At 42.7% G+C, this 25,853-nt stretch overlaps 2 protein-coding genes and 1 long non-coding RNA gene across 7 annotated transcripts; 1 reads left to right on the top strand and 2 right to left on the bottom strand.

The window, feature by feature from the left end:
• Positions 1-1,314: 1,314 nt before the first annotated feature.
• Positions 1,315-14,959, bottom strand: mtcl3a (MTCL family member 3a). Of its 3 annotated transcripts, XM_080307821.1 has the most exons (8): positions 13,296-14,670; positions 12,897-13,064; positions 8,398-8,700; positions 6,051-6,596; positions 5,709-5,788; positions 3,666-5,493; positions 2,799-2,834; positions 1,315-2,716 (listed from the first exon to the last, which is right to left on the bottom strand). In XM_080307821.1, the coding sequence occupies exons 1-7, from the start codon at positions 13,719-13,721 to the stop codon at positions 2,817-2,819; spliced, it is 3,369 nt and encodes a 1,122-aa protein (XP_080163947.1). In that variant the 5' UTR covers positions 13,722-14,670; the 3' UTR covers positions 1,315-2,716; positions 2,799-2,816. The 3 variants fall into 3 exon arrangements, with proteins under 3 accessions (XP_080163947.1, XP_026039285.2, XP_026039282.2); XM_026183500.2 differs by lacking the exon at positions 2,799-2,834 and having other exon boundaries at positions 14,639-14,959; XM_026183497.2 differs by lacking the exon at positions 2,799-2,834 and having other exon boundaries at positions 13,296-14,666.
• Positions 14,607-19,972, top strand: LOC145431759 (uncharacterized). Its single transcript, XR_013912054.1, has 5 exons — positions 14,607-14,739; positions 15,209-15,317; positions 16,198-16,366; positions 16,470-16,634; positions 19,223-19,972. It is a non-coding gene; the product is annotated as an uncharacterized LOC145431759 (long non-coding RNA).
• On the bottom strand, positions 15,584-24,113 carry mtcl3 (MTCL family member 3). 3 transcript variants are annotated; one of them, XM_080307822.1, is made up of 12 exons: positions 23,630-24,113; positions 21,841-22,536; positions 21,748-21,810; positions 21,283-21,507; positions 20,991-21,149; positions 20,269-20,340; positions 19,579-19,898; positions 19,193-19,352; positions 17,205-17,274; positions 16,439-16,985; positions 16,203-16,332; positions 15,584-16,088 (listed from the first exon to the last, which is right to left on the bottom strand). In XM_080307822.1, exons 2-12 carry the CDS (start codon positions 22,474-22,476, stop codon positions 15,978-15,980), a joined length of 2,493 nt encoding a protein of 830 aa, XP_080163948.1. In that variant the 5' UTR covers positions 22,477-22,536; positions 23,630-24,113; the 3' UTR covers positions 15,584-15,977. The 3 variants fall into 3 exon arrangements, 2 of the variants coding, with proteins under 2 accessions (XP_080163948.1, XP_026039286.1); XM_026183501.2 differs by having other exon boundaries at positions 21,748-22,536; XR_013912053.1 differs by lacking the exon at positions 15,584-16,088 and having other exon boundaries at positions 16,439-16,609; positions 16,681-16,985; positions 21,748-22,536.
• Positions 24,114-25,853: the final 1,740 nt, after the last annotated feature.

Below are 25,853 nucleotides of genomic sequence, written 5' to 3'. Positions count from 1 at the left end.
CTGCAAAAAGAAAAGGTGGGAACAGAAGTGCTTACACATTGACATTATAGTGTCTAGTGTCAGACAGACAGTTCCTGATGTCACGTTGCTCTGCACTCACAGGAAGAGATCACAGTGTTACCAAAGATCTTGGCCGGCAAGATTGAAGCAACTGGAGCCAGACAGTCGTTTGATTCTGGTGCTTCATTTCTGTGAGCTGAAACGTCATGCACTGTGACTTGATTTCTCTCACATAAATATTTATGCGCAAAGTCTGACCAATGTCCAAAATGTACTAAATTATTGTTCATAGTGAAAGGATAAGGTTTGAAGACACATGCAGCCTGGGAATCAGGCATGGGTTGATTGCTGAGAAATAAATTACTCAATGTCTGCCCTCTCCTGTAGTTTGTGTTTTGACCTTATCTACCTATGATCTTCTTTTTTCTCTTCTTCTTACCCTCACCACCTGCCAGTCACAAATGCCCACCCTTTACTGCCTCTGGTTGTGTCAGACTCAGGGGAGGATGAAGAACAACCCCCTGTTAAAAGGGGGTTGTTCCTCCCCGCCATCATCATGAGTTTACTCACAGGGGATTTTGTGATTGTTGGGTTTTTCTCTCTAATATTGTGGAGTCTTTAATTTGCAACATATAGTGCCACAAGGCAACTGTTGTTATAAGTCATTGCTTATACATATTTCCACCCATTCGCTTCCGCTCATCCTTTTCAGGGTTGCGGGGGGCGCTGAAGCCTATCCCAGCTGTCATAGGGCGAGAGGCAGGGTACACCTTGGACAGGTTGCCAGTCTGTCGCAGGGCCAACACACAGGGACAGACAACCATTGGCATTCACATTCACTCGCACATTCACACCTATGGGCAATTTTGATTAACCAATTAACCTATCCCCCACAAGCTGCATGTCTTTGGACTGTGGGAGGAAACCGGAGTACCCGGGGAAAACCCACGCAAACACGGGGAGAACATGCAAACTCCACACAGAAAGACCCCGGCCTGATGGTTGAATTGAACTCAGGACCTTCTTGCTGTGCGGCAACAGTGCTAACCACCGTGCTTATACATATTTATCATATTAAATAGGTCAAATAAAAGGGTTTGTTTATGGGACTAGTCAATTTATTATTTTTTCTATTCTACTGTATAATAACACGCCTCTCATATTGTATTATGTTGGTCTGTTGCTTTCACAACACGATTTAAGCTGTCAACAATTTTGAGAAACGTCGCTAACAAACAGAGCATGACAAAAGCACATATAGCATATCCTAGATATATTACAGGTATATTACAAAGACACTCTTGACATGTCATGTGAAAAGAGAAGCAAAATCCTTATGTTTATTACACAAAATGAACAGCAAAGGCATCACTTTCATGATTTACCACTTTGACTCAAAAATACTGTACTACTCAGCTGAGTAATGTCCTGATATGTGACCATTCAGAATTAGGAAAAGTAGAGAGGCTGTTCTACGTCTTTCATATGCATTGTTAGCCATGTTATGCAATTAAGCAGGAGCTCAAGAATTAGTTTTGACAGAAACTCTAGAAAACATCAGAAGTGGATGGACAAAAGAAATGTAATTACAAACAATGCATTTAATTAAAAAAAAAAAAAAAAAGAGGAAATGTTGAATAAATCAGCCTTTGGTACCAAGTTATAAAAAAAACCTCACATTTAACCTGTTGATATCAAGTAAATGTTCTTTTTGCTTAGTAAAGAAAAATTAAAACCACAAGCAATGTGTTTTAGTCACAGGCAAGGTACAATCCAGGCATGTACTGAAGATAGTGATCAAGAAGGCAGAAAACTGACACTTTTGTTTGGGAGAAAGTAATGCTAAAAGAAAATCCACCATCTTTATCTCTGAAGTCAACATGATGCTACATGTTGTATATGTAATATCACACTTTGTGCTAAAAAAAAGCACATAAACACGATGCACACAAAATACAAAATAAAGTACATTGTAAACACATTCTTTTGGATTTTACTTAGTTTAACCACTTTATCATGAATCAACATCACTTTCAATGTGTAAATACAGTTTATATATCAGAGTGAGAAGTGAAGTGTCTGTTGTTGATGGATTAGCAAGGCTACACTAGTCAAAGCTAGAATCCAGACCTGAGCAGAGATTATCCTTTCAGATGGTTAATATAAATAAATGACACGCCGGCTGTGTTATTCCTTGGAAGGTGATGTATTCAACGTCGGATGTAAGGTATGATTCCTAGCAGATTAATCAAAGCGTACTGCTGAATTACTGAAGCTGCTTCAGACACTTTCTTACCTTTCTTGGTCAATTAGGCTCCACTGGATACCATACATTCTAAGAGTTCGCTGATGAACTCACAACTAAAGCACTTCTTAGTCTGGAGTAGCTAAGAGGCAGTCCGGATTTTTATATACAACAGTAAAAAGCAAAGGTTCAAAATTCAGAGGTTATTATTCAAGGCTTCTGGTTGGTTCGGTCACACAGTGAAGATCAAATGATGATAGTCTCAATGTGAAAGGCATGTGAGTATGTAAAAGAAGAGGAGAGCTTCTGAAGGGGAATGGATGGAGGCACAACAGGAGTGGTAGAGGGAGAGGACGAGGTGGAGGAGGACGAAGTGGGGGAGCGGCTGGCCCATCGCGAGGGGAGACGACGGTTGGCTGGGCGGGCAGGTCTTGAAAAGCTCTTGTGGGTGGAGGAAGGCTCTTCATTTTCCTGAGAGGAAAAAAATGAATTAACATTTAGGATCATCACACCGTCCTGTCTTCAATCAAATTCACACACTTAGATACTTTACATTCTGTCATGTGTTCCATTAGTTGTCTTCTTGACCCTAGGGAAAACAACAGGCACATTTCAAACAGGAACACTAAAATAAAGCATTTTTATGTGGAAAAAGTCACACATGGTGGTCGAGGGGAAAGTGAAACTGAATATCTTACATATGCTGCAGTTGAACCGATTTAAAAGCACTTCAGAATGATCTTGGGTAGTGCTCCTCAGTTGTGCCTCCAATTACGTTCTTTTCACGAGGTCAAATAAAACTGGCTGATAATTACTTGCACAATTTCTTAAACATTTGCATGACTTGAAAGAAGCATAATCACTTCAGCTCACTCCACTCTGCAATCTGCCAAGGGCATTTAGTCAGCTGGTTTCTTGCAGATACTTCTGTAATTTCAACACAAAGGCCAGAAAAACACTTCCACTATAGAACCATTGAAAGATGAAAGACAAGCCAGTGAGGGTGAGCAGACCTCCCTTTTTTAAACTTTATATACCACACTGCCAGTTCCTTTTGTTAAGAGCCTTTAAGCAATGGAATGGCCCAGATGCCCAGATTATAATGGAGGCTTTGGCCTGCCTCTGTCTCTTAGCACATACCAGAAATAAACAACATTCCCACTGGAGCTGTCCTCAGTCAAGGGTAATTGCCTAGTGTTTCATAATGGAACAGAACAAAATGTACAACTTCCTGGTCCATCCAACTGGCCCCAAAAATATAGTGTTACTTAAATAGATTTTGTTCAAACTTAAATACATAGTTGCAGACTTTCTTCAAGTGAACTCTCTTTATATTAACATCTTCATTGTGAAGATCTGCTGAATGAAAAAAGCATTTCCATTAATACAAGTGTGCATAATTCTGTCAAGCTCCACCCACCTGCACTACAAGCTGTATCTCTTTCACACCACTGGCACTGTGGCTGCTTAGCTGTGCATGACTGGGGTGCATGACTGGGGCACTCTGTGTGTGTCTCAAAGTAAGAGGTAAAGGCAGAGGGTTCACATTCAGCATGTCCAGTTCTGTGGCGTTCTTCTCATGTGCAGCACTGAAGAATGGGTTAGAGTTAGAATGCATCTCGTTCTGTTGGTTCAGTTGTGCCCGAGCTGCACTTTCATAATTTTTTAGAATTCTTTCAACTGCTCCATAGTTGGACCTGGATCCCTCAGGCCTCGGGTATGCAGCAAGAGTGAGGGGTTTCCACGGATGGTCATTCATTATTCGAAGCCCAGGCCTGGAGGAGTCAGACTGGCAGGAAGACCCTGAAACATGTCTTGGCTGTGCCGTCTGTCTTTGTTTGTTCTCAGCAGACAGCTGCTGGAGTGAAACAGCAGCTCTGACTGACTGAGCCTTTGCTCCATGGGGATTCTCTTTCTTAGAGCTGGAATCATCCACAGGCTGAGCTGGCTGAGTACTTGCAGGCAAGACCGGTTCAGAAAAAAGACCCTCTGTTGCTCCTCTGTGTTGTGTTTTCTTCGAAGGACTGCTTGCTGTTCGAACTTTGTGCTTGACCTCACAATGGTGTGCAGGATTATGAGAGGGTACTGATGCTTCCCTAAGAACAGCCTGTGGTGGAACAGTTGAAAATACAGAAAGAGGCTCTTGCTTTATAATAGCCTCCTCTGGTTTAGTGGTGCATCTTACTGATCTTGGTTGGACCTCAGGGTTCTGTATTGCAGACTCTGAGACAGTTGCTTCAGGATGCACACCCATGATGCTAGAGGTTGCATCAGTAAAATGTGGCTCAAACTTAGTCTCTTTGGAAGGTAAAACATCAGATTCTGTATGGACCGGTTGGAAACCCACTGAGCTGGTATTCGTTGCATTAAGACTGTCTTCTCCATCGACCCCACGGCCCATCTCTGCCTGAAATAAAGTTCGGTTGAACTCAGCTGTTTTTTGTTCCAGCATTATGTTTCTTCTGGATCCCTGAAGGTTGGGGCTGACAGGTGAGGACAGGAGCAACTCTACAGGTAATTCTCTGACAGTTGGAGGTGTTTGTGCCTCAGCACCTTTTAAATTTCCAACACCTGGACAGTAATCTGAACACAGATCTTTCCTGGCAGTCCGTATGTTGGATTCAGAGAAGCTTTTCTGCACAGATCCATATGTGGACAACTTACTGTTAGTGAACTTGCTTGTATCACAGGACCAGCGGTTATGGCAACAGGCCATATTACAGTTAGAGTTAGCAGGCACCGAGCACGATGCTACCACACCATCTACAAAAACTTTTCCTTCATTTTCTTGTAGCATAGCCCCAAACTTCCTGACAATGGATGGGCTGCTACACTTTCTGTCCACTAAAGCGCAGGGACTATGGCACTTCTTCACAGTTGATATTGGAGATTCTGGGATGTGCAGTTCTGTGTCTGGATGGGTGGGAGTGCTCAGATTCCAGGAGGAGGTCCGAGGAGGGATGGGTGGGGCTGCTGTATCCATTTCAGAGTGCACTCCATGGCTTGTCTGTGTGTTTGTGTAGCCATCTGGATCGGTGTTATTTGTTGTCCAGGATTCACTCAGCCCTTTTTTTACTTGCCAGGTGTTACCTGGAGACAAAGTGATCCAATTTTCCCTCTCCAAGGCCAGGAGATCATCGTAGATCTGGCTGAGGTCACAAGGAGCTTCATCCACATCTAGGCGCGTTTCGTTATGGCCAAAGAGTATGTCACTTTCCTGAGATGGGCACAGAGATTCAGATCGATTCCTGAAAGCAAACAAAGTGTAAACTGAGTCCAGTATCTTTCTACAAAATCAATCTAGACAATTTACATCTGAAGTTTGAAGAGAAATGTCATGTATTTACACTTTGAAATAAAACACACATGGCATTGACACTATGTACATGGTGAGCTTCAGCAGACACAGATTATCCTACTCCTATGCTGGTGCCAGAGAGTTAACATAAAAACAGGGATCTACCTCTTATCTCCGTTCTTCTTTCTGATCTCATCCTGGTAACTACAAAGCTCCTCACTTACACGGGCAATCTCTTTGAGAGCCTGAAACAGACAAACGTTGCAGAAAGAAAGACAATGAGACAAGATGAATATTGTGTAATGCCAGAGTATTTTATCACTAAAACCTAGAGCTGGTGGTATGTCACATAAAGAGGATTATCTGCAAAAGGTCACCAAGTGATGACTAAAATACAAGTACAGGGCAGAGTAAGGGTATACTGTTTAACACCACCAGTGATAAATATAATGTAATATATCTAGTGTTAGAGTTAATAGCAAATTAAAAAATACATAAAACCCTCACAGCATTAAGAGCAATCGTATTTGTCTTCTTGTCACTGCCGTCGCTCAGGCCTCTTTCCTCATTGCCTTTACAAACATTTTCCTTTTTAACTCCACATTCTGGGGCTCCGTGATAATCAGCATCAAGCTCTGCTGTATCCACATCTTCCTTATTATCACTGACTGAGCTTTGCTGCCAAGTCCCTGCAGATTTCAATACATCCACAAGCTTAGGTTGTGAATACTGGCTCCGAGCGAACTCATTACCAACAATAAAATCACACAGACTGTCTTTCTGGAAGCAGGTGGAGTGGTGACTGTTTTTGTTACCGCAACCACCATCAACACTGATGCTTCTGTTGTGATAAAGTCCAGGTAAAGATGGATGTCTGTTTGGTTCTGACTGACTGCTGCTGCTGAGTGGCTCCGAGTGGGAGTTATCGCTGAGAAGACTCGACCCTGTGCTGGTGGAGCGGATGCTGAGTCTATGCACAGCATCACTGTGAACATCCGGTCTGCCACTGTCCAGTCCAGGGCCTGCTCGCTTGGTTCTCACCTCACAGTACAGCTAGAGATGGGAAGAGGAAATAGAGGTCAGAATTTACACAGCTATGTTGACAGACTTTCAGGTTTCTAATAGTGAAGGAAATGCAATATTGTTATTAATCTAGGCAAATATATCATTTGGAATGAAAATATTTTTGAAAAATAATATCTGTAATAACATTTTTTTTATCCAGTGATATTATTAATTTAGTGACAAGAATGCATCTTTTAACAGACTAGTGTGCTACAGCATACTCCAACCTCAACCTTTGGATGAGATTAAATATAACAGATAAAACAGTTCATGAAAGGCTCAAGCAGTGCGAAGCCTATAAATGGCACCATATGATTATACAGTAAAATTCTGGATCCACTGCTTATGCATAATGATAACTTCACGTTAAATGATGAGAAGTCAGGCAAGATAGCTAATGAACATTTTTAGACCACGGCAGACTAAAGAAAATAACATTCAAAGACTTCTCTTAAATAACAGTGGATAACCTTTGGCCTCCTACCATGGAAATCTTAAAATAGTAAGCAATTCATGCCGACTAGGCTCCCTTCCCATCATGCAATGTCTAGATGGGACTACTGCGCTTTAGCCTTCTTTATTCCTCTGTTGTTTTCCTCTCTAATTTTCTGGTCTCAAGGGGGCAAATTAGAGCCACATGTTCTTTTCATAGCAAATTGTTCCAGTGCTTTTGCTCTGTCCAACTACTTGGGTATAAAACACTAATCTGCTTTTCTGGGCATGTCAGATTTCAATCCACTTGTTTAATTTCTCAACTTTATGAAACTACATAAAAACAAAACAACATTTAAACAAAAATAAAAATGTGTATAGTGCAAAATAGCAGGATGGTAAACAGCTAGTAATGTCTAGTCTATTGTTTCAATTCAGCAGCCTGATTGATGTAGGGGCAAAAACTGTTTAACAGGAGCGTGACCCTTGAGCGAATGGTCCTGTACCTTTTTCCCTGACTGCATAAGTGAAAACAGACTGCACAAAAGATGAGTGGGATCATTTGCAATGCCCAGACTTCTGCAGATGCAGTGCTTGTTGTAGATGTCCAATAGTGTTAGAAGTAAGGCACCAATGACCTTTTCTGCTGTTCTCACATAAACAGGTATACTTCTAAACATTAAAGATCAAGGATTTCCTAAACTTGTGTTCAATTAGTCAATTTGCACTTTAGAAAAGTGTGAATAACTTCACACCAAGGTGGGACCAATTGCACCATATCAGCACATTCTATTATCCAAATATAAATAAGAAACCAGTAATTTTTCTGACTGCTGCAGACTTGTCTAACATAGATGTTTACATATGGAGGAGTTCATTACTGCAGCACACCAGGTCACTGACAGTCCTAATCACTGCCTCTCGCCTGTCTCAGAGTCCAGAGGACTAACAGAGCGCTCTAATTCTTCCAATGCCTTTCTTTCCTCAAACTCCGTTGTAATGATCGGGGAGGATGTTTTCACACAGTTGATGGTGAACAGGATGTGAAGGAGGGAAGTGTTACACACTGTAGCAGCTATATGAAGCCATACATCATATAATTTCCTGTTATGGATGGACAATTAAAAGTGGCTAAGTTAACTACTACTCAACAACTACTATACAACGTTTGTAATTTTTGCATACTTGGTGGGATGTTTCACTTTTTCTGTGATAAGCTTTTGTTGTTGTTGTGTTTACTGTTATATAAACGTGCTGCAAAACAAAATTTCCCTGACTGTGACTGTAAAGACAACTTTCACCTTTAACCACAAATCTAATGAAATGTAGACATACCTTCACACTAAGAGCATCTTACCTCTTCTATTTTCTTCTGCATATCCTTCAGCTGGCTCTCCCACTCCCTTCTCTCCACGTCAAACCTTTCCAGCAGCTCAGCTTTCTCTCTCAACCAGTCCCTCTCGCTGTGCTCTACGCGGCTGCGCAGGTCCATAGCCGTAGAATATGTATCTGCCAGGATCCTCTGCTGCTCTTCCCTCTCCCTGCAGGTCGTCAATGTCTCACCGTGCTGTTCTCGAGTGCACCGTGAAGCTGAAGAGCAAGGTCCTGCTGCTGACTGGACCCCTCCACGTACCAATCCAGCAGCCTCTCTACCCTCCAACTGAAAGAACCAGACAGGGAGTGCACAGTTTGCAGAGGAGGAGAAAAAAAGTTAGAAGGGAGATAGAAAGAAAAAGAGTGGGAGAGACATTGTAGAAAACAGTCGTGATAAAGGATAAATTGCAATTGGAGAACCAGAGGATGAAAGCCAGATGACAAGACATGAAGGCAGGAGTAGGAGAAAATGTTAAATGTGGAATTAAGAGAATGAAGGAGGGGCAGGAAGAGAAGGTGGAGGAAGTGGGGGAATAATACACCATGGGGATAAGTGTGAGTGGGTTCACAAGTAGGAAGAGAGAGAAAGACAAAAAAACTGAATACTGAAAATATCCTGTAAGAACCCACACACAGGTTCATAGGTTCAGGGTTCAACTTTCTTTTCTATGGTACTTAACAAGCACAGGATACAGTGCAGGATATGGCATTTTCACACACAGGAAAATATGTCTGCAGATGTGACCTCAGTCAAATGACAGTCTGGTAATCCAGTTATTTGTGTTAAGATGGTTTTTTAACACAAATAAGAATACAACCATGATTCCTTTCAATGCAAATAGCATTGAAAACATTACTAATATGCCAATCTTATTGGATTCAATTTGAATTTTCTGTTTTAATTAAATAAAGGTCCTTTTTAAATAAGATAGGATGGGCATTTCCCCTGGGATTTTCCCTGTTGAACAGCCAAACATGGACACTGAAAGTATGTTATCGAATTACTGAGTATGAAAAGAAATCTCACAAAACTATGAACTGTAAGAGAAAAGGATAGAAAGAGAAAACTGACTTAGCCTGAAAATAACAAACACTAGAGCACTGGTGGCCTCAGTTTAATATAGCAGTTTTGGGGAAAACCCATCTGATGTAGAGAATGTGTTTTTTTACAGAACTAAGGACAGGGGGGTGTTTCAGTACACAGATCTGTGCATTCCGTGGCAAATGTGCATTTTTGTTGCTAGTAAAAAAAAAAGAAAAAAAAAGGCTTTGGTGCTGGAAAGAGCCCAGGACAACGCCTGTGCATACAGTATATTAGTGTGCCTGGGTGTGTGTGCATGTGCGTGTGTGAGTTTGTATGTAGTGTTTGTTCGAAAGAGGGAGATAATGCATAAGCTTGCACAAATGCGTTATTTCAGTGTCCATCCGCAGACACAAACCAAAAACCTCGGTCATGGTGTTATTTTTGCCTGTGGCCTGGGATCAACAAATTATGGAGTAGGAAAACAAGTCAACACAATCTGCCTGTAGCTCTTTTCAAAATTCTCCACAATTAGAGATGGATGATGATGGGTGCTGTCCACACTCTATTTAAACATCTACATGTAAACAAGTTGTGAAAATAAAGAAATAACATGCTTGGAGTCACAATAAAGAGCCAAGCAAAGTTTTCAATGATTGACAAAGGAAGTCAAACTGTCTTATAAAGGAAATACTGCAGGAACATGTAAACAGAGACGCAGATTACCAGCATTTCTTCCAGCACAAGGAAACATACTCATTCACATCCTTAAATTCAGTTTTGATACACAACCTCCAACTACTCTTGGCCACCCTGATAGTCACTGTATGGCACACAGGGTATATAAAGGTAACTGTGTCACCAGGGTGACCCACTATAAATAGCGAACACACAGCTTGTACAATGTTACATTCCAAGGGGAGGCGGGGAGCTGGGGTAAAGGGAGAAGGGAGCGTTGGCTGCTAAAGCAGAATGAGATGTCTCCTAGCTGCCAGCAGCATTCATAAATCAGTGGCATGCAGGGAAATATGCCTGGAAATATCGGGGCTAAGACCTCTGCCTGGGACCCTGGATGCTTCTTTGGTATCTGGAAACAACATATAGCAGTTACAAAATACAAAAGCCCACCAAAGAAAATGATGTGCCTTTAATATATGAATATATGAGCACAAACATACAACTGCTGATAAAATACTGCAGCCTTTTATTTGACTCACTTTGGCTTGAAGCCCATAATCTCTGGTACAGCAATTAATCTACAACACATATCAGTGAAGCCAAACTTTAAAAAAACGACTCATATGGCTAAATCTCGCAGCTTCTTTATGATTCACCACCTACAAAACGACCAAAAGAGAATAAATTAAAGTCTGATACTGCTTTCAAAAGGTCTCCTTAAACTGCACTAATAAATAAACAGCATCTAGCTGTTCAGCTAGCAGGATACTGTACTAAAGAGCTCAGTTGATACCACTTTAACTTTATGACTCAGTCGAATGCATTTAACGGCAGTTTTTAAAACATACATGCACAGAGTGACATGTATAAATATTCTTCATTTCATTACTATTATAGATTGTCATCAACGTGATCAAAGGTCACATTCAAAGCGCCCTAGCGATTTCTGGCCATCATAGTACACCATGTGTTTGCTTTGTCTCACTAAAAAAACTGATACTTCTGCTTCTGGCACAGTGAAACCAACATGTTGAAAATGACAGAGGAGTTTGTCACCCATGCTGAAATTGTTCACATATCACTTCAAAGTGAAATGAAGCTGCACCCAGTTCATGCGGCTGACTTCCACTCATTGATTTGCATTCATTCTTGTCAACCTTTATGAGGTGTTTCACAGACAACGAACATTTGTTTAGTTCAGTAGTTCACACAGAATTGAAAAGAGTGAAACAAACAATAGACCCCCACCCCTATTTGATATGCAAGGTAATTACAAGTCTGCAAGTCAGTTAGTAGAGTTCTCTGCTGTAAATAGTTTGGATTTGGATCTTTAAGAGCGGCCTTATTTTTACTCTTGGTAAACAGTTTATGCTTTTGTGCCCAAAAACCTAAACTGTGGCAGGATGTGGCATCAAGACAAACAACTACAATGGAGTAAATCTTACTCAGCATGTCACATTTCACTTTTGTCTGTTTGTGCAATCCATACAGAAAACTGTGAGTGTGCATGAGAGGCAACATTCTAAATACTCTCATTTGACACAAACACAAAACACTATGGCACAAACTACTATGAGGCCTTTGCAAACATATACCAAGGACAGACACTGACAGACACCTGTGCCAAAAAAAAAAAAAAGCTCTCAGGTGGCAGGTAACAGTCTCTAATACAGTACATTTACAGCATCTTGGTGAAAACATCAGTGTGTGTTTCTCTGGTATCATGGTATGCTCTGCAGAAACTGAATTGTCTTTCTCACACTGGTTCACTGAGCTTTACGGACACAAAGCAGAACAGTAAATGTCCGTTTTTATTTGGCTATTTTTCAACCACACTGTGAAAAGGCCCTGGGGGACAAAGAGAAGAGCTGAGAAGTCACAGTCTGCTCTCTACTCACATACAGAAAAGCTGCATTATGATAGTTAAACCAATGTGTGTGATCTGACAAATCCCTGGAACTTAGTTTAATTCTAGTGTTATTACTTCTCAGCAGTATCATTGCAGCAACCCCTTAATTTCTATCACCATGTTATAGAATTTAGGAGATTCATGACTTCACTCAGAAGGAGATCAATCAGTTTAAAGTCTGTGATAGGAATGATATGGGGCTCATCTAGCAGATAAAGCTGCTGCCATCACAACATCACAGAGAAACTACAGCTCCAACGAGCAAAGAGACATGCAAAGCAGTCAGCGTGCAGTTAAGTCTTAATATTAACAGAGTATCCTTTCTTTTGATCTACAAAGGAAGAACAAGTCTCATAAGATTTAGGCATTAAAGCAGCCAAATAAATCCATTTTCTAATATAACCAGAAAAAAATGCTAAATCCCTAAAGCCACACTGCTTTGAAGAATAGCTGTGAATGGTCATTCAAGTGATCCATACAGTGCCCAACACAGCATGGCACTGGTATGCAAACTTAACTTCAAGTAGTTTCTGTCCTTTTTCACCACGTTTAACAATAGCTATCCATTGCCAAAACAGGCTAATGTTTCATTTTCCCAGAGCCAGCAGTTGAAAGCCAAGTTTGGTGTTGGTTTCTGGCTCGGTGGGAAAACTAAGTTTGTCTCCTCCATGCAAATCTTTTGTCGGAGCTGAGGCTTGAGTTGGACAGAAGCCACTGTGACTTATCAACCTGCCATATTGGCAGCAAGTCCAATTTACACCACAATGAATGCCAGCCATGCGCAAACACAAGAAAATATGCAATTATTAAAATAAGATGTGTCTGTGTGTGTACATATATATTAAAAATAAAGTCACCATCATCCCTCACTTACCTGTGCAATCCTGCATTTAAGTTCAGCTTTCTCCAGCTCCCATGCACATCTGTCTCTGGTATACTGCAACTGAAGCTCTGTTCTCTTCTCTTCTTCTCTCTTCACCTCCACCTGCACTTCTTCTAAAACCGTCTTCAGGTCCAACAGAATCCTCCTGTTCTCCCCTCCCTGCAGGAAACCAATTTTTTTCCTTTACAATCACAGAAGAACTCAGAAGAGGACGGATGTTTGATAATAGACAGCTGGTTACACAAACAAAAGATTAAACGTTCAATTTCACTCCAAAGAATAATCTAAGAACATTAAACATTAAAATACACCAATTTATAGTTGTGTGCTACTGACAAAATATTTATATTTTAGTATAGCTGACAGACGAGTGGTAATGTTCTCAATTACTTGTATGTCAGCCACTTCTCTCAACAATGACTCCTTCTGGCGCATCCATTCTTCTTTGTCATGTATGTGTCGCTTTTTTAGATCCTCAAATTTCTTTTTTAGCCGTGTATGCTGGGCTTCCCGCTGCTGCTGCTGCTGCTGGGGTTCTGGACCTGGCCACATTTGCCCCCTGTGAATCTCAAGCTGGGACCCCGCTTCACCCTCTACACCTGCGGGGGAAGCACCGAGCTGCGTGTCGTAGATCTGACTGAAGACCGTGGGTGGGGAAGAGATCCTCCTCAACGGGTTGCGATTTTTTCCCTTGCCTCTGTCTGTCTTCTCCATCCTGGAGCACGGGACAAACTCCCATCCCTGAGAAGGGACGTATCCCCCGCCAGCACCGCCCCCACTGTGCAGCCCCGCGCCGTTCACAAAAGCGCTCCACATTTCTTAAGTGCATTAAAAGAACACATTAAAACAATAACCTGACTGGATCGATTGTTAGAGTACTATCACAAAGCAAATCTTTAAGTAGATCCATCGATTCTCCGTATGGGATACGTAGGAAACATTTTTCAAATAGTTCGGCATGCTTTCTCGTAAACTCCAGCTGCTTTTCAAGTGGTGACCAGTGGCAGAAAAAGTTATCCAAAGCCGATCAAATCCCACGTCGGCCAAACAGCAGCGCTCGGGTGAGCAGTCACAGCAGCGCTCACGCAGGACGCTCGAGTCCCTTCCATATCTTCACTGGGGTGAAGTTAAGCCCTCATTCTGCAGCAAATCCCTACGGTATTTTCTCTCGCTCTCTCTTTTAAATAAATTGCAGGTTTTCTGCTGTGTCCTAAACCTGCGCTGTTTTTAATTTCACATGTTTAAAAAAATAAAAAAATACATCCCGGGACGCTCAGCTCCGTGCCGCGTCTCTGCCCCACACACAGAGACGTTGTAGGCGACAATCCAGAGCAAGCAATGACAAGACACCCAGTAACCACTCTGAGGCGAATGGGAGAAGCTCCCAAAAATATATCGTGGAGTGCACTGATGTAAGAGCTGCGGAGTATTTTTACCCCCTGTAACCATGAGTTTATACCCTTAAAGCCAAATAGCTGAACGGCGCCTGCAGGGGTATTAAGGAGTAAAAGAGATGCTCTAATCTACACCGGGCTCCTCTAATTACGTCGCAAGAGGTGCCACCTTGTGTTGTACCCATGGCAACAAATCACCTCACTGTTAGCTAAAAACAGCTAATCTTTACTCTTTGGAAACGGCGCACATTTTTTCTTTCTTTCTTTTTTTTGAAACTTTTTTTGTTGTTAGCGTAATACTAACACACGGTATCTCAAACTCCTGCAAAAGAAACTTACCTCCCCAGTAAACAAAGCCTGCCATCTCTTCTCTCTTAGCCATTTCTCATCCGCTGTCTTAGCATGAGAGGGGGTGACTATCACGAGGAAAGCGACGAAGGGTGTGTTTGTATTCATCCTCAGAGCCACCACTGTGACTCTAGCCTTGTCTGTAACTTCAGGCCTGTAAAACGTGGGCTAACTCGTGCTGCTTTTATTATTAACGTTGTAATTAGCAGGCGAAATAACAGTAGCGGCTTACATTTACATGCACTACATAGCGTTTGTGTTAGTATGCTATGTTCACGCGCAAAAATACGAAGCACGTGCAGCTTAACCAAACACTGCGCTCTTACCTGTTTTTCCTCTGATAATCCCGAGTGTTGCAGTGAATGTCCTCATCCCCCAAACATACACATTTCATTTCAGCCAGCAAAATTGGCTGAAGTAACTGGAATGCGGCGGTTCAGTTAAAAAAGATCGGAGAGCGAGAGGCTACCGCTGAATTTATGCTTTCATTAACTGGAATAAAATCCCCCTTTTCTCTCTCTCCCTTTCCCTCAACGTCTCTCCTCCTCTCTCCCTCCACAGCTGGCCCTAATATGTGACGTAAAACATCCCACCGGTGGGATGAAAGCAGTAGACCGGTTCCGCCCCCGTCCTGGTGGTCAGGTCCGCTGGATAAACAGATTCACCAACGGTATGCTTTTGCAGACTCACCCAGAGGCATTTTGTAAGATTCTCAGTGCAACACTAATGCAGGTAAAATGACAGTGCTCCTGTTATGCTTCCCGTGACTGTGTGGATGATCTGTTGTACATTAGGCTGACATTTGGTGGTGACTCAGCACAGCTGCCTAAGAAGAACTTGCAGGAGATGTAGTCCTACAGTATGAGTGTCAGTGTTATTGTGGGAGGGTGCTTGAGTGTGTGTAGGCCTATGTGCATTTTCACAGACTTGACAGAGTATTCATAAAAGATGTGTTTATTCCTGTAGTCACATAAATAAGGCACAAACTTTTCCCCTCACAGGTATTTTCAGACAGCTTTTCTTTCTGATTCAAAGAATCATCTTAAACCTAGATTGACCTGTGAAGGGAATTCTATCACAGGTTTTCACAGTAGGAAAAATTGAATGACATACTCACCTAAAACTCCACTGTCGCTTCTAGGTGTGTGGTCTCCAGGGAATGTTGAAAGCAGCTGAACAGATGAGTGGGTCATACTTGGAAAATGAAAAAAACTGTACCTTGTGTGACCTTATGTAATGTGTTCAACATAACAAAAAGTGAAATAAATGAATATGTTTTAAAAAAAAGAAGCAATAAAAAATAAACATAATGTGATACAGAAAGTGTGCTCTACAGTACAAAGAACAGGGTGAAAAGAAATACCAGTTTAAAAATGGTGGCATAAGACAGTGAGGAAAACAGAACAAGAATGAGGATCAGCAAAATGATGGGCTGAAACATCTGGAGCGATGGCAGTTGAAGGAAAAATGGGAGTGAAGAGAAGAATGATGAGCATTAGAAGAAGAAAAGTGTGGGGGGGAAATGTGACAGTCACTCTTGTTTTTATCAGCTTACAGAAAGTGGCTCCTCTGCCTGTTTGTCGTCCTGCTTGGGGACATCCAGGCGGTCTATGAAGCTCTGCAGCTCTTTCCTGAAGGCTTTCATCTGTGCGTTGATACGATACAGCAGCTCGTGCTCTCTGATCCTGAGGAAGAACAAGTTTGGACTTTCAAAATCAGGTAAATTTGGAGGAGACTACGACAGTGTAGTGATCACACAAAACTGTGATAGTTTTTTCATGTAACAATTACCTGCCACCTTCCTCATCCTCATCCAACCTAGCAAACAGCTCCCCATTGGTGACATATACTCGGGCCTCAGAAATGATAGTGCTGGTGTCAGTGATGAGCCTGTCAATGGTCCGACCCAGCCTCTCCGCCTCGATGCGGATGTCTATCATCTGCTGCCGGTCCTTCAGGCTTCTGGATAAAAAACGACTATCTACAGGTGAGTAAAGAGAGCGCGTCGGGGTGAGGCAGCGGATGTTTCTCACCTCGTCTGAGTCACTCTCTCCTCCAATTGGGCCCTCGCGTTTGCGATGTGGCGGGAGGAGGCGAGGGGAGGAAGCCGAGGCTGAAGGTGTGTCATCGTCCCGCCCTCCGTCACTCTCTGCATCGCTGTCGCGAGGGCTGCCACGGATGCCCAGGTGAGAGGCCAGGTCGTAGCGCTGCATGTTGGAGAGCAACACGCGGTTCTCGTACTGGAGCTGCATAACTTTGCCACTCAGTTCGTTGATCTGCAGACGCGCTGCTTTCAGTTCCTCCTGGAGAGCCTCCACTTTAGCAGGGTCAGCTCCTCCTGTGGTTGAAATAATGCAACAATGGAAAATGGAGCATTAGTTCAAATTAGGGTTGAATGTGCAGCTCCTGGAGGGTTTTTTTTTTTCACATTTTTTTTCACCTGGTTCACATTTAATAAGCTTAAAAAGAAGAGATGCCTCTTTACTTGCAGTGCAGTTGCTTGACTCCTGCTACAACATCAATGACAGGCATTTAGAATATTAAAAAACATACAAACCTCCTCCGTGTCTTGATCCAGGTTCGTGGGACCCAGCCTTGTATTTAAGTTTATTGAGCTCACTTGTCACCTGAAGAGGAAACTCAGTGTTATCCTGATGTGTGTTTAGCATCAATCAGAGTCATTTACCCAAAAGAAAAACAAGGAAACACTTGCCATCTTATGTTGCTAAAATTAAAAATGTCAAGTACTAGATCTAGTTTGTTGCAATTTTCCTGAAAATTGGTGCTAGAAAGCTGTCAGCATTTTTATTTTTTTAATATTTACATTTTTCGCAGTTACTGCAAAAAAATGTTTGTTTGTTTTTGATGTTGCAGAAATGTTTCAATTTTTTTGTAGATTTTTTTTTTACAAGATATATATACACAGTGGGGCAAAAAAGTATTTAGTCAGCCACCGATTGTGCAAGTTCCCCCACTTAAAATGATGACAGAGGTCAGTAATTTGCACCAGAGGTACACTTCAACTGTGAGAGACAGAATGTGAAAAAAAAATCCATGAATCCACATGGTAGGATTAGTAAAGAATTTATTCGTAAATCAGGGTGGAAAATAAGTATTTGGTCACCTCAAACAAGGAAAATCTCTGGCTCTCACAGACCTGTAACGTCTTCTGTAAGAAGCTTTTCTGTCCCCCACTCGTTACCTGTATGAATGGCACCTGTTTGAACTCATCATCTGTATAAAAGACACCCGTCCACAGCCTCAAACAGTCAGACTCCAAACTCCGCCATGGCCAAGACCAAAGAGCTTTCGAAGGACACCAGGAAAAGTATTGTAGACCTGCACCAGACTGGGAAGAGTGAATCTACAATAGGCAAGCAGCTTGGTGTGAAAAAATCAACTGTGGGAGCAATCATCAGAAAATGGAAGACATACAAGACCACTGATAATCTCCCTCGATCTGGGGCTCCACGCAAGATCTCATCCCGTGGGGTCAAAATGATCATGAGAACGGTGAGCAAAGATCCCAGAACCACACGGGGGGACCTGGTGAATGACCTGCAGAGAGCTGGGACCAAAGTAACAAAGGTCACCATCAGTAACACACTACAACGGCAGGGAATCAAATCCCGCAGTGCCAGACGTGTTCCGCTGCTGAAGCCAGCGCATGTCCAGGCCCGTCTGAAGTTTGCCAGAGAGCACATGGATGATACAGCAGAGGATTGGGAGAATGTCATGTGGTCAGATGAAACCAAAGTAGAACTTTTTGGTATAAACTCAACTCGTCGTGTTTGGAGGAAGCAGAATACTGAGTTGCATCCCAAGAACACCATACCTACTGTGAAGCATGGGGGTGGAAACATCATGCTATGGGGCTGTTTTTCTGCCAAGGGGACAGGACGACTGATCCGTGTTAAGGACAGAATGAATGGGGCCATGTATCGTGAGATTTTGAGCCAAAACCTCCTTCCATCAGTGAGAACTTTGAAGATGAAACGAGGCTGGGTCTTCCAACATGACAATGATCCAAAACACACCGCCCGGGCAACAAAGGGGTGGCTCCGTAAGAAGCATTTGAAAGTCCTGGAGTGGCCTAGCCAGTCTCCAGACCTCAACCCCATAGAAAATCTGTGGCGGGAGTTGAAAGTCCGTGTTGCTCGGCGACAGCCCTAAAACATCACTGCTCTCGAGAAGATCTGCATGGAGGAATGGGCCAAAATACCAGCTACTGTGTGTGCAAACCTGGTAAAGACCTATAGTAAACGTTTGACCTCTGTTATTGCCAACAAAGGTTATGTTACAAAGTATTGAGTTGTATTTTTGTTATTGACCAAATACTTATTTTCCACCCTGATTTACGAATAAATTCTTTACAAATCCTACCATGTGGATTCATGGATTTTTCTTTCACATTCTGTCTCTCACAGTTGAAGTGTACCTCTGGTGCAAATTACTGACCTCTGTCATCATTTTAGGTGGTGGAACTTGCACAATCGGTGGCTGACTAAATACTTTTTTGCCCCACTGTATATATATATTTTTTACCTTTTTGTTCTCTTCTTCCACATCTGCTAGATTCCTGCGGAGAAGTTCGGCCTCGTCTTCCACCAGCTGAAGCTGCTGCCTGAGCTCTGAGAGAGCCTCACCCTGCTCTCTGCTCTGTTGACCTCCACTGCTAGAGCCATCCACTCCAGCTGCTGCCAGACTAGGGGGTAAAGAGCAGACGAGCAGTGTTAATGAGGACGTCGGGTGCTTTTACTCTTCCAGCTTCTGCATATTCAAACTTGAAATAATTTCAATAACTATCTTTGTCAGAATTTACATATTTAATGTTCCCCAGTCCCCAGTTTTTCTTTTCATAACAGCTATCATGTCATTCCACTAAGCTGCCGGTTGACTCATCAGGATTCTGATGAATGAGTGCCAAGTACCTGTCCTCCCTCATGTCATCCAGCTCAGCCTTCAGCCCTCTGTTCTCCACCTCGAGCTCCACAATCTTTCGCCCCAAGATGTTTGCTTCCTCCTCCACAAGGCGTAAACGGAGCTTCAGCTCAGATTCACGAGTGGTGGGAGGCCCTCCAGCCTCACCTTTAGGCAGAGGGCTGTCCACATCCCCATAAAAGGACCGATACTTCTGGAGCTCCTGCTCAAGTCGGTCCTTCTCTTTGTCGATCTTTGCCATCTTTTTCCTCATCAAGATGGCTTCCTCTTTGATGAAAGCTAGCTGGCATTTCAGATCTTCATTTTCTTCCTGTGAACAGATGGAACATTTATTTCATTCAGTAACTTACCAACTTTTGAGATAAATAAAGTACGTCTTAAGTATTTTGCCCATTCTTTAAGTTCTCTGTATTTTAGTCTCATAGACAAACCAGAGACAATACAGTAGCAATATAGCTTCTCTGGTGTTCTCATGACTTTGGTAGCCTGCTTAAAAATTTACACCCAAGATCCAGGTTTGATGTTACTCCATGTTACTTTTACTCACTATGAAATATGACTCTCCAGCCAGTCTATCACATTTATTTTTCATTTGGAGATTTACACAGGAAAAATAACCTCTTTATTAAACATATCAGCCAAAGGTTATACCTTTATAATCTTATAAATTGCTGACTCACCTCTGTTGGGGTCTGTGGAGTCTTTCTGTCTGCTTTCTGCCCGTCCTTACTGCCTTTTCTTTTGAGTGAGAGCTGCGGGGAAACAGTGGTTACATCACCATCAGCGGCAGCTTGGCGTTTTCTTACTGAGGGCAGTGATATCATCCAGATTTATGGAACACTGAACACTCACTAATGGAAAAAGAGGACTGCTTAAACTCGCCCTCCAGAATGTTTCTGGTAAGATATTCAAATTCAAAGCACGCTGCTGTCTGTGCAGTTGTTATTTTAGAGCCTTGAAGAAAAACACCCAAAAACAACTGGTTTGTGAATATAAATATTTCTTAAACATCACATCATAAGAAAGACATTTTGTCCTAAATATGTAATTTTACTGCAGGGTAGTAGAGCTGCTGCACTGACAACGAACCTGGCTGTTATATTGCTATAAACCCAGAGTACCCAAAGCAGGTTTTTCTGTTTTTGTTTTGGGATTATTTTACTTACATTTTAGCTCATTTTAATCTGGAGCATTGGAAAACTGTGGAAAAACTCTGAAAGTATATTAAGAATTACTGCCTGATCTGCTCTTGAACCCTGTTCTTCAACCTCACCTTCACATTTTCTCCAGTGATATTCAAATGGCATCTTATAGTCTAACTTTTGGTTCAGGTAACAATTTGCATTGTGTAACTGTCACAGATAGTCAAACAAATGAAGACACACTGGCTTCAGCCTCTCACCTCTTTGGCCTTCTCCATTTCATTTTGCAGGGCCTGTTTGGTGACCTCCACCTCTATCAGCTGCTGCCTAAGCTTCTCATTCTCCTCCTCTGTCTTTGTCCTCTTCTCCTCCACATTTTCCAGCTCATGGTGCAAGCGCACAGACACATCCTTTGCCACCTGGGAGAGGAGTCAAGACAGAATAAAGAAAAAAAGCATATAGGAAATTAAAAAGAGGAGGGAGGTCCAGTCATTGTTTTGATCGTTAATTTAGATGATGATAATGAGGATGATGGGACATCCAAAGACTCACTTTCAGGTCTTGCTCCAGACTTCTAAGCAGCTCGCCATCCACTTGGCCACTTTCTGTGATCCTGAGCCTCTTTCTCTCAGCCTTCTTTAGTCTGTACTGGAGAATCCGACAGTTCTTGTTGGCTCTCTCCAGCTCTCTGCGCATGTCCTGCAGTTGGCATGCGTCTTCTTCATAGAAGGTATCTCGCATCTCATCCATCTCTGCCCGCATCTCCTCGATTTCATTCTAATAAAACGTGGAAATGAAATGCGTGATGAAATAATCGAATCCAGCATCTGTTCGGTAAATTTGACACTTCCATAAATATGTAGTTTTCAGCAGCACTACAGCAGCGGTGATCATGCAGTAAGCGTGCAAATACAACAAGTGCGACTGTTGAACACGCCAAAAGAAAAAAGAAGAAGAATAGAAAAACCATGGCCTATTATTTAAGAAAATGTAAACCCTGGCGTAGAATTGCATTACCTTCAAATCCTCGTTTTCATCCTCCAGTCTCTCCAGCTCTTCATGTAGTTTCTGGTCTGGCTGCGCAGCCACCTGCGAACTGTCGCGCTCGGGGGACAGCTCGGGCTCAGAGCCCGGCGGAGATGCTGATTTCGCCTGCATCTTTGTCCCTTTCTTTCCTAAACTCTTATTCAAGTGAAACTGTATTAGCTCGGACTGCAAGCATCCCTCCTTCCAGAAGCCGGGTCCGCAGCCCACTGTGCCTTTCGAGCTCTTTTTGTTGCTAGTTGCCTCCCCTCCCCTCGGATTTTTGCTCCTCAGTTTGGGGGATTTGGATGCGCAGGGTTGGTCGGAGACAACGCGGTTCTGATCAGCTCTGGAGGACAAGGAAGCGTCTTCTGCTGGTTGGACGGCTCCTCTGTCTGCCGCCGCCGCCGCCGCGGGCCTGCTCTGCGTCGGATTTTCAGCACCAGCAGGCTGGACAGCAGCCGCGCCTCTGGTGGCAGGAGCGCTTCCGGCCTGCCGCTCCCTGCCCGTGGAGACTGGAGAATGACCTCGGCTACTTCTTCCTCCCCCTCCTCCTCCTCCACCCTGTTTTGATGTGATGGGCTTTGACGGGTTGCTGCCCTTCTGCGTAGTTTTAGAAGCAGCGTCTTTTAGCCCAGCCGGAGACGACGATCGCTGCTGCTGCTGCTTCCGGCTGCTATTGTCTGGCTGCCGCGGCGACTCGGCAGATGATGGGTTCATCATGGTGTCAGAGGATCAGCTCATCATCAACAACATCCATCCCCTTTACCAGTATCCTTGTACCTGGGGGACAATTGACTTTTTAGACATAAAAAATAGAGAGGATGTAGGCTGAAGAACGACGCTCTACAGGTCGATCAAATAATTTGCCTCTTGGAGTAAAGCCTGCGGGAAAAAATATATAAAATTTGGGGGGAACTGGCAGAGATTCACCGGGAGGCACCACGGATCACCGTGTATAGGCAAGGCTAATTAGGTTACACCATTGCCAGAGGAAAGCTGCCAGTAGTTGTGTTGTGAGCACCACTGATTAAGCAGTCAGTCATACAGACCCTGTTAGATGAGATGTGTTTGAGATCAGCTGCAGCTCGGCCGGGTAATAAGACAATCCACATTTACATCACACGCACCCAACGGGTGGGAAGTGGGCGAGAGAGAAAAAGAGAGAGATTGCGAGGTTAATGTAACCTATTGTCATTGGCTATGAAACCTTAGACAGCAGCCAGCCAATTAAGCAGCGCTACTTGCTCAGTTGACAAACAGCCGGTTCAGAGTGGCCCCTGATCTGATCCCCGAGCGCCCTGAAAGAAACAAAGGGCGATCCAGCCTCGTGATGGATCACTAAGAACCACTCTCACACTCATCCGGAGATAGCTGTTTCCTGTCAGCCATCATCTTACTCTTCGTTTCCAACATGCCCGCTGACTCATTACTTGAATGGAAGATGAGCGACAAAAGTGTCAGAGGCAATAAAAGAAAAACGCCCTTTTTAAGCTATTACACAGCTGGCATTGTTCATGCTTTTTTCTCTCTTTGTTGCTTCAGTTTTAAATGGACCAGGAATCGACTGGCTGCCTCACAGTCTCCTATTTAGCGCCGAAAAACCAAAGAATACTAAATCAGTCCAAACTGAGGGGAAAAAACTGCTCATACGGGCTCATGTATTGCCTGATGTGTCTTCTACAAACAAACAGCAGCAGCAAGTGTAAATCATCCCACCTTGGAGGCCTGCCTGAGAACATAATGTGGAATACAGTCAGACATTTGCCCTTCATACAGGTTATTGTTGCCCACATTCATCTAAAACACGCCTGAGTACTCAAAGAAAAAAGGTATCGCCACGTGGAAATTATGCACTTTCAAATCCATCTCTTACCTTTTCTGGGAATTTTTTTCTTCTTCTTCTTCTTTTTGTCGGATGCTAAAGGGTAGTGATGATGGGGATGCAGAAGAGATGCTGACTCGAGCGCCTCCCGACCACCGAGCAACCTGTTTCAATATTCATCACATTACATCATCGCAGGGAGGGGCCGAACTGCACGGAAACGAAGCTGGGCTCCTCTCATTGGAAGAAGGCAGGAGCCTCAGTCTGTCCTGCTTTCGATGCCTCGCTCTGAATTGTGATTGGACACAGGTTCTCGCAGCATTATATTAACCTGGTATTGAATCATTAATTTTTTTTAGACTGTCTGCACATGCAGGGCGTATGATTGTCTTCTATTTTAAAAGCATATAAGCATCATTTACCCATCATTTATATATATTTTTTGTTATGCAGCATGATGTATATTTGCATATACAGTAAGATACTGTACAGACACTTAAAAACAACATTCCATAAAATAAGCAAATATTCTAATTCAAATGTGTAACATTGTTTGCTTATTAGACTTTTGGTTATACATTAGAAGTCACACTTCCCTCTGTGGCTTTTAAGCGAAATACATATGAGCTCTTAGCTCTGTGGTGTTTAAAACATTAATTACATTGGTAGTTCCCATATGACGTCTTCTTGGCAGCTGTTTTCTTTTTCCCAAACCGAAGTTGATGCACAAAATTCTTCCACTCCCAGGAGTCAGACTAGTTAGTGCTTGGAGAGAATAGAGGCAGCCTTCATGTACTGCTTTCGGGGGAGTAAATGAGAAATTGCACAGAGAAATCTGTGTGCTGTCCATTTCTCCCAGCAAATTTCTCTGGATGTTTGTTGTGAGAAAATGGAAATGGGTTGAAAGCAGGTTAGTGTGTTAGTCCCAGGGAAAATATATACTGAGGGTAATTTATTCTGTTTGGGAACAGGCTGAACTCAAGGCAACTTCAATTTGATTATGTTATTAGTGGCTCAGACCATGAAGGCCAGACTCATCTGACCAGTTATTTGAAGTTTTCCTTCTTGGCCACGCATCAGTAGATCTCTTATAGATGATAAGAGAAAGCACATATATATCTGAAGTGTTGCATGATGGTTCCAAGATACACAGCTAAAGTGGTGAATAGTTGTTTGCATCACCCCACAGTGAGTGAAATAACAAGTATGCAGGAAGAGCCAGGGATTGACTTGGATTGAAAAGTGGGGATTTGCTATGCTCTGAAGGTTTTATGGCATGGGTTTTCTAGGCTTCACAAACCACAGATCTTGGCCTCCTACGTCTGAACAATCCATTTGCCTCTGTCACTTCAGGCTTTTGCAACAGTATATCTGTTTAAAAAGACAGACAGAGAAGGTTCTGTGTTGTAATCACAGTTTAATCACCAGACAAAATGCTGTCTAGCAGGGCAAATCCACCACTTTGGGACAGGATAGGATGACAGATGTTTGGGGGCTTGCAGTCCCTTTTGCATTGTCACACAGTCACACCCTTCCCCCACTTCTACCCTCTTTCTTTCCTCTGGTATATTCAATTATTTACTTGAATTAAAGTGACAGATGTCTGCGTCATCAAGGCACTTATGTGACAGTCAAGGTTTCTAACTGTGCCTTGTGAAACAAAGGAAGGTGATAACTGGCGTAAAAGTGTGTCCTGTCTCCTGGTTACATGCAGATTTGCAGTTTGGTAGCATATCTCTGTTTAAGTAGTTTATATTCAGCATACTGTGTATATATAACAATTATTTATTTTCATCCAAGTAAATAATTGCTAAGTGGCTTAACAACGAACAAAAAACATTCCTCTGAAAACGACCACAAACAAGAACTACACTGAATCCAAAGAAAAACTTTGAAAGACTTTCAGAAAGCCGGCAAAACTACTGCTCACGATCATCTTAAGAGATTACAAGAAAGTCTGGCTGTTTGGAAGCAAAATATAAAGAGAAATGGGCCTCTCAAGACTTTTGCACAGTACTGTACAGTACAAGCATTATACAATACAATATGATCTCTACAATAGTTACACATTACTTACTCATTGACTCACAGATTAACTCCCAAAGGAAGACTAAACTACACTGAAATGCAGCTGTGGATGGGAAAGAAATGCTTTGTGAGCTGAAAGTCTCAAAGTCCTGTCAGAAGAAATGCCAACTTACAAGTCTATATTCTTGGGTACCAAATCTCATTCCCATCACATTCACTGGTATGAGCACCAGCAGCGGAACTTACC

This window comes from Astatotilapia calliptera, chromosome 11 (assembly GCF_964374335.1).
Source record: "Astatotilapia calliptera chromosome 11, fAstCal68.1, whole genome shotgun sequence".
Taxonomy (NCBI): domain Eukaryota; kingdom Metazoa; phylum Chordata; class Actinopteri; order Cichliformes; family Cichlidae; genus Astatotilapia; species Astatotilapia calliptera.
This window is presented reverse-complemented; position numbering and strand designations above follow the sequence as displayed.